The sequence below is a fragment of the Sinocyclocheilus grahami genome, unplaced genomic scaffold (genome assembly GCF_001515645.1).
Source record: "Sinocyclocheilus grahami isolate Dianchi unplaced genomic scaffold, SAMN03320097.WGS_v1.1 scaffold694.1, whole genome shotgun sequence".
Taxonomy (NCBI): domain Eukaryota; kingdom Metazoa; phylum Chordata; class Actinopteri; order Cypriniformes; family Cyprinidae; genus Sinocyclocheilus; species Sinocyclocheilus grahami.
In genome coordinates this window covers 137,450-146,599 of record NW_015505873.1, presented here as the reverse complement: position 1 = coordinate 146,599, position 9,150 = coordinate 137,450, and the positions used below count along the sequence as shown (strand labels likewise).

The window sequence follows — 9,150 nt, the reverse complement described above, 5'->3', positions numbered from 1 at the left end:
AATTTTTTTTTTATTTTAGTACTTCAAATTAAACTAAACAAAATGTAGCCTTGTCAACAAGAAATAAGCTTAAAATAAGCTTATTTTTAGAAGTTTTGTTGTGTCTATTATTTTTGGGGGGGTTTTGCTTTGGCAACTAGCTGACAAAAAGTTAATTTAAGTTTTCCTATATATATATATATATATATATATATATATATATATATATATAGGAAAACTTAAATTAACTTTTTGTCAGCTAGTTGCCAAAGCAAAACCCCCCCAAAAATAATAGACACAACAAAACTTCTAAAAATAAGCTTATTTTAAGCTTATTTCTTGTTGACAAGGCTACATTTTGTTTAGTTTAATTTGAAGTACTAAAATAAAAAAAAACTAAAATAAAAGTTAACATTAAATATGAACAAAACATAAAAAACATTAAAAATACCCCAAAACTAATACATTTACAAACAACAAAACATTTATTCAGCTAGTTGCCAAGGCAACATTTTGTTTAGTCTAAGTACTAAAATAACTCAAACAAAAACAAAAATTAAATTTACAAATATTAATAATAAAAACTATATACATATTAAAACCCCAAAAAGTAATACAATTGCAAACACAACACAATTACTAAAGATATAACAAATGTAAACGTACTTAAAGTAACAAAATAACTAAAACTAAAACTGAAATAAAAAAATTATATAGACATATTAAAAACACCAGAAAATAATATTACAAACACACAACCAAATCACTAAAAACCTTTAAAAAAAACCTAAAACTAAAATTAGATTAAGTTAATAAAACAATATAGACATATTAAAAGCCCCAAAAAGTAATACTATTACAAACATGCAACAAAATCTTAAACATTTCTTTCATCGAGTTGTTGAAGGCAAAAAGTTTTATTGCAATATTTTCCTTCAGTGTTTAGACTCGCAGGTGCTGCATGCGAATCATGTCAAAGCACGCATTACCCAGAGACAGCAGATTTCACACACGTCCAGCGCCGATCTGCATTAAACATGGCACACGCTGCTCTGGGGAAGCTCTGTTAATTAACAAAAACAATCAGGCTGTGGGTGATGGAGATGCTTTCCCACTGAACCCGAACCGAGAGGCTCCGAGGACACTTCCTACATCATTTATTCCCAGCAAGCTCTTGTCAGAGCGGATTGTTTGGATACACATGGCCTGCTCGCTGCACATGCCGGGGTCTGTGTTGTTTTTGGCTTTTTCTGTCTGACTTTGAAGATGTTTGGGCTATAAAGAGAGCCTGGACTCCCCCGTTTCATCTCCGATCTGCCATATGAAAGGGAGGTGAAGAGGATTCGGTGTTTGTTTTCGTACATGAATGTTATCGCACTTGTTTTAGCTGGTTATCTTCCCTGTCTGCGTCCAGCGCTTCTTTTCAAAGAGTCCTTCCTCTCGTGTGGTGAAGCTACAAAGGACTCGACCTCTTTATTTTAAGAAGCCTCTCCTTTGAGTTATTGAGTTCCTCACACAGATCTTTAATGTCTCTTGCTGTTGAGATGAGACTTTGACCTCTTGAGACCTCTTGAGTTTCAGCAACTCCAAACCAGGGGTACTATAGTTAAATAAAGCTAAATCCATGAAAAAAAAACATGTCTGTTACTTAAAATGCTATAAACATTTTACTGAAATAAAATAGAATATAAAAGATATGTATTTTATCTCAGCTAGTTGCCAGGGCAAAATTTAGTTAAGTTTAAGTTGAAGTACTAAAATAAGTTAAATTGAAGCTGATATGTGACCCTGGAGTACAAAAGTAGTCATATTTTTAGCAATAGCCAACAATACATCAGAAAAGAAAATCTGAAACTTGCCTGGTTACTAGTTGATTTGATGGTCTTAACTGGACACAAAATTTATGCACAAAATATGCATCATATTACTGCAGATTTTTTTTTTATTTGCCTAGTTACTAGTTGATTTGATGACTGTAGCTAGACCAAAAATATATATAAATATTAAATAAATACAAAAAAAGGCACAAAATATGCATCATATTCCTGTAGAAAAACTTAGACTTGCCTGGTTACTAGTTGATTTGATGCATTTATGTGGAAAAGTAAAAAAACCAACATGGTGTCTAGTTGCTCAGTGAAGGCCAAACCCAATTGTTTCCCCTCCAGATTTGTTTTAATTTGATTTATGCAAACAATAAAATAAGCATCATAATCCAAATTCACATGTGGATTGATATTCAGAAAAGCCTTTTCGGTTATTATAGTACTATGGCATAATATGATCCCTTTTGCGTATTCTTATAGCCTCCGTGGAAATGTATGAAATTAATTTTTAATCTCACTTCATATGGAAGCAATTTAGGAGATTTCTGATTAAAATCACTCGAAAGGATTGCAGATGCATGGGTAAAAGCGAACAGACTTCTGCTGCGAGTGGTTTCATGAAGCATTGCACCAGAGGAGATGAAACGCTAATTGCCATAAGCGTGTTGTTTTAGTTTCCAGAGGTGTGACGAAGGTCACGCGGTGGCTGTGCGGTGTGACTGCTAAAGCTAAAAAACATGCAATTAAAAGACACTCGGCCTGTGACAGCAACTCAACAGCTTTAGATGATTCAAGGTCAGGGACTTTTATTCCTGTTCTTTCTCTTGTTTTAATTCGATGGAAGGCCTGTTTCTCCGAGGGGAAGGTGTGGTTGAGTTTTCTAGATGTGATTGTGATAACTGTGACTCAAATTACATCCCCGAGCACCAGCATCAAAGCGTGGCAGCCTGGCGTGAAGCGTGACGGCATGCAGACGAGGCGGAGCCCAACACGGGCCCTCGGACCGCTGGGAAAGAACCACAGTCTACTGTCCAGAAAACCTGGAATAGTTCACTCAAAAATGAAAATGCTCACTCTCAGGCCATCCAAGATTAGGATGAGTTTTTCTTCATCAGATTTGGAGAAATGTAGCATTGCATCCCTGTCTCAGCAATGGATGCTCTGCAGTGAATGGGTGCCGTCAGAATGAGAGTCCAAACAGCTGATAAAAACATCACAATAATCCACAAAAAAGCTGAAACAAATCCATCATTAAGACTTTTTTAACTCCATAATCCATAATAACACTTCCTCCAGTGAAAAAGTGCATCTGCTGTTGTCTCTCACATCAAAATCCAGCCACATATTTATTTAGAGCCGTTTAAACGGAGCTTGATCTGTGCAGATTTCTCTCCTGATTCACACCAGAACACTTTTACACTGGAGGAAGAGTTATTATGGATTATGGACTCATATTTTAGTTAAAACATCTTAATGCTGGATTAGTTTCAGCTTTTGTCTTCTCCAGATGTTATCTGATGTGATGTTATCTGGAGTGCTGTGGATTACTTGTGGATTATTGTGATGTTTTTATCAGCTGTTTGGACTCTCATTCTGACGGCACCCATTCACTGCAGAGCATCCATTGCTGAGACACTGATGCAATGCTGCATTTCTACAAATCTGTTCCCATGAACAAACAAAACACTTTCAACAAATTTTCATTTTGGGTGAACTATTCCTTTAAGTCAAGACAAAACAGATGAATAGGGTAAAATAGACATTACCATGCTTTCCCCAGTTAATTAAAAGCACATGCTATGGACATGCATTATGTCGTGGGTTTGATGCACGAGTGAGTGTGAACTGTTTTCTCTCTCTTTTGTCCACTAGAGATCTGCAAATCAGTGGGGGCTTGTTGGCGCGAGGGCATTTTTTGTCATGTTTTTCCATTTCTCGTGTGCTTTTTGACCAGAGAGCCTCTTTTATTCATTATTTCTGCTGCTGTGGAGGTTGATGAATTGGAGATCGCATGCGGAGACGGCACGCCGAAGCCTTTCATGCCACTGTCTGATCTCTCAGGCCTGCCGCGAGACACAGATAGCGCGGCTCCGCGAGTTTCCTCCGTTCTAGGAGGCCGTTTTTGGGTCAAGGTCTTGAGCGCTGGCAGGAGTCGGGTCGTCTCGGTGTCTGCGAGGCTTACATGACTGTCAGTGGCTTGGCACGAGGGCAGCGTTCAAGAAATGTTCAAGTGTGTGTGTTTGGATGCATGTGTGTGTGACTGAGATAGCGATCATGCTCGGCAGGGCTGGCAGTGACAACGGGTCATGGTTCTGGTCCACAGCTAATTGTCGAACTGATAAACCTGCCCTGGTTTGCTCAGATACTGTCCGATGGGAAGCTCTCTGAATGCTTTTCCTGTGTTGCTGTGGTGCGCTGTGTCTCTCTGCCCTATAATAGAGACCGAATGTTAATGCCTTGTGCCAGTTTTTTTAGAGTACAGCACCATGTGTTTTCATTTTTGTTAAAGAGAGCCAATAAGCATTCATAGACCGAAAGCAATAAGCCCCGAGAGGCCATCTGTTACAGTGATTTTACCATGGTTAAAAAGCATTCTTAAGCCCAGGCTCAAAAGTGAAGAGGTAAATCACTGGTAAAATCACGGTAATACATGGCCTCTTGTGGCTTATTACTTTTATAAAGTAGCAGGAGCAGCAGCAATATCACAAAATACACCAATGTTCAATAAATAATTAGTGGGTCTCACTGAGGCGAAAGTTAGAATTACTGCTTTGAGTAAACGTGAATGTGATTTATGGTTTTCATCTGCTGGACGATAAAATAGGTGGAAAAATCCCACATATGCCCATTTAAGAATCAGAAGATCACAGATACTTGAGGGTGTAGGACTCTCTTCACTCCAGACAAGAAGAAAATACCTAGAAACCACCAGAACACACTTGCAACCATATAGCCGCTTGCACACTTTACAGTTTCTTTGTTTAATATTTAAATGTAGTTACAGTTTTTGAAAATGGCCTCAACTTTCCGTCGTTTCGTTCAGAAGGTCATGCATGCTCAGATGTGTCAGGTGACCAATGCGGAGGGTCAAGCAGAGGTTACGGCTCCCCTTCAATTAGCAGGTAATTAGAGGCCGGTGACGGGGCAGGTGTGATTTAAGACTGACACGTGATGGAAAGCAGCCACGCTCTACCCAGAATCCCCTGGGGCTCTATGTGCTAATGCAGTCTCACCCGTTCACCTCCATCTCCTCCTTCCCCTAACACTCAGACACGGGCCCGTTACATTGCGGCTGACATTGATGTGATGTCAATGCTGCTCCCTGACAAGGTCTGCAGGGCGGTGAAAACTGGTTCCATTTTAGACCCACTTCCAAATTTCCAAGAACCGGGTATTCGATTTCGATTCTGCGTAACGATTCCTGCGTTCGCATTTTAATGTGATTTTAAACTATTTAAGTGCAGGAATGGAAAGAACTTGCGTGCATTTCACTGCAGAAAAGGTTGTTCCGGGCCGGAACTCTTTCATATTTTCATATTTATCGACCAGTATGCTGAAAACTACGTCAGTATATCATCATTTGTCTTAAGTTAACGTAAACAGATGAGAAAGAAAACGCAGATGTACAGTATTTTTAGATCTGCGTGCGTTCGGTGTTAAAGAGAGAGCAGCCTATAAACACGCTGCCTGTCATTAATGTTAATCAAAGAACGAAAGAAAATCATTCACTGATCTTGACTGAATATCTTTCATAATTTGAATTAATCTATATTTATTTATGAAAAGTAAGCTATGCAGTGTTTTTAAACTTTTAATTACAGTTTCTTTGCCTGGAATTTGGTTCAGTTGTATTAATTTATGCTATTGCTAATTGATTTGTTTTTTTCCTATTTTATTACTGACTGTTTACTTGTCTTTAACACTTTAATATTTTAAATTGATATTAGTCTAGTTGTTTTTGCTGTGGTATTTTTGTTCCTCTTGGTAAATGTTCTGTAGGCTGCTGATTTTTTGCTCATGTTATTCAGCTGCAACAGAATGATTTGTATAAATAAATGTTTGACATCTAAAAGTTTGACTTCATTTTTTTACATTGGATTTTTTATCTTATTGCAATCGAAACTACGATTACTGACTGTTTACTTGTCTTTAACACTTTAATATTTTAAATTTATATTAGTCTAGTTGTTTTTGCTGTGGTATTTTTGTTCCTCTTGGTAAATGTTCTGTAGGCTGCTGATTTTTTGCTCATGTTATTCAGCTGCAACAGAATGATTTGTATAAATAAATGTTTGACATCTAAAAGTTTGACTTCATTTTTTTACTAACACTTTAATATTTTAAATTTATATTAGTCTAGTTGTTTTTGCTGTGGTATTTTTGTTCCTCTTGGTAAATGTTCTGTAGGCTGGCTGATTTTTGCTCATGTTATTCAGCTGCAACAGAATGATTTGTATAAAGACAGAATAAATGTTTGACATCTAAAAGTTTGACTTCATTTTTTTATATTGGATTTTTTATCTTATTGCAATCGAAACTACGAATCGATAAGAATTGGAATCGATAAGCAGAATCAGAATCGAAATCGATAAAATTCCAACGATACCCAACCTTACACTCTTAAAAATAAAGGTTCCAAAAGGGTGTTTTTGCAGTGATTCCATAGAAGAACCATTTTTGGTTCCCCAAAGAACCTTTCAGTAAACAGTTCTTAAAAGAACCATTTTGAAGAACATTTTTAAAATCTAAAGAACCCTTTTCGTCTATAAAGAACATTTTCTACATTTGAGAGGTTCCATGGATGTTTAAGGTTCTTCATAGAACCATTGATGCCAATAAAGAAGCTTTATTTTTAAGAGTGTACAGGTGCGGCGAGACGCGGTGTGGCCAGTAATCTGCTGTCCTTTCTGTCTCTCGCTCCAGATTCATTCTCCTTCTGTGTAAATAATTGATGTCTGGCGGCCGGTGGTTAAGAATAGAAAGCGTATTTGCAGGTGACAAATGTCTCTGCGCTTCCCTCTCATGGAGAGACCTGGAGCCAGAGGGCAGATATTAGAACGCGACGGGCAAACACGGGACGTATAGAGCCCAATCCTTCTCAAGTGCTGTTTCATAGTCCTCGAAGGGAATGTCGATTGCCTCTTCCTGTTTGCTTTTCTCCGTGAGCCCCGTCGCTCCGCCAGCGTCAGATAAATATAGGTTTGTGTTTGATGAGGAAGACACCGGTGAGATGAGGTGAGGCAGGGCTCTGATGAAAGCCAGGCGTAATTACAGGGGACGGTTACCCATCTGCAGACAAATATCTGTGGAATTAAATAAACCAGATTCCCTCGGCTGAAGAAGACAGCTGCAGGTTTGTGGGAAATGAAAACTCACATATTTAGTCTCAGGCACCAAACATACTGTATGCAAGTACGTGAACGCAAACGCTTCTAGCCATACAAGATCAAATACGTACAACATGATTTATAAGTATAAGATACGGAGTTTGAAATTGAATTAATTGCCTTCAACACGTTGAAGTTGAACGGAAATGACGGGACAAGGAATTTACTGTCTTTCTGTCAGTCTATCCAAATATCTATCTGTCTGATTGTCTATCTATCCGACTTTGTCTCTCTATCCATCTACTCAACTATCTTTCTATCCAATTGACTATCTATCTGTCTATCTGTCCGTCTGTCCGTCCATCCAAGGGACTAGCTTTCTGTTCAAGTGACAAGTCCATCCATCCATCCATCCATCCATCCATCCATCCATCCATCCATCCATCCATCCATCCATCCATCCATCCGTCCATCCATCCATCCGTCCATCCGTCCATCCGTCCATCCGTCCATCCGCCCATCCGTCCATCCGCCCATCCGCCCGCTTTTATTCATTCAGCAGACATTTCTATCCAAAGCAACTTACAAATGAGGTACAATTAATTTTTAAATGGTTTAGTGTGCAGTGACAAGTTTAAAGTATGAGCTGGACTAGTACACAAGCAAGAGCAGAAGTGAAATGCAGAACATGAATTTGTTTCGTGCCTGTTGGAATACATGTCTTTCTTTACATGCACAAGCTGCATGTGATCACAGTCTCTCCACAACGAGCGTCTGGGTCTGTTTCTCTTTAGTTGTCGCGAACGGTAGCCCACAGCCTTGCAGGCAAACACATGTACATGAACAATCTCTAAAAAACTCCTTCTCATCTTCTCCCTCTGTAGATGACGACTATCTGGGATTGGGTGAACTCCCGGAAACATTCCCCTCGGATCCGCCCGAGCCGCTCCCGCACTTCCTGATGGAGCCAGAGGAGGCGTATATCGTCAAGAACAAGCCCGTTAACCTGTACTGCAAAGCCACACCAGCCACGCAGATCTACTTCAAGTGCAACAGCGAGTGGGTCCATCAGAAGGAGCACACAGTGGAGGAGCGCGTGGACGAGAGCTCGGGTTAGTACCGCCGAGAGTGTTTGGATATTATATATATATATTTATACATTTCCTGTAACACAGCGCTCCTCAATAGGTGGCCCGCGGGCCACATCCGGCCTGTGAGAGAAAAAAGTTTGGCCTGCGCTAATTTCAAATAATGTGGCATGAAAATTCAAACACAGCATCAGAAAGCTACATGAACTTACATCATGTCGCAATAAAATACAAGAACTCGTTATAATCAGTGATGCTGTCTTGGATGTGGTGCGAGACGACAAATCCCCGACAGCAAACTGCTGACTCGTTCTATTTATAACGTACTGACACAACATTCAAATGATTTGCAATGCTTTGTCGCGTCCAGTGTAGATACAATGTGACAGCAAAAACATGCCGAGTGTGTAGAAAAGAAATGTGGACACAGAAAATAGACGATTCAAATGTGAATGGACTGAACAGTTTTGAGTAAATGAGTGAGTGAGTGACATCTTTGTTATGGAATACACGTGTTGGTTCGCAGTGAGTTCACAGTTTTAACGCACAAGTTTGTTTTAATTTATTTTCAAGATCTGAGGTCAAATATCTATTGTTGCTTTCACTATGGATATAAAGATAACGCAAAATAATATTCAAACTCACATTAGACACTTTTAACATTGAATAAAGCACATAATCATTACCTGAGATTATCACTGTCATATTTTGTATGTTGTTCCTGCCGCGATGTCGCAGAAAATTAAAACCGTTCCTAAAATAGAATCCCATGTCGCTTATTGTCGCTGTCGCGGGTGGTTAGGACAAAAACTACAAGGAAAAGATACTTTTTATTGCGTCGTGTCTGGTTGGGACACACGGCGTTACAGTTTGATCCCCCCCCCAAAAAAAATCTAAGCATAAAAATATTAATACTGACAAATCTAATAA

General features: G+C 39.0%; 1 protein-coding gene across 1 annotated transcript in view; it reads left to right on the top strand.

Moving 5' to 3' along the window:
- LOC107559653 (netrin receptor UNC5C-like) overlaps window positions 1–9,150 on the top strand; it is a 226,112-nt gene that overhangs the window by 82,131 nt on the left and 134,831 nt on the right. The window contains exon 2 of the mRNA XM_016243552.1: window positions 8,017–8,244. Coding sequence (XP_016099038.1) covers window positions 8,017–8,244 — 228 coding nt within the window. The remainder of the gene's footprint in view (window positions 1–8,016; window positions 8,245–9,150) is intronic.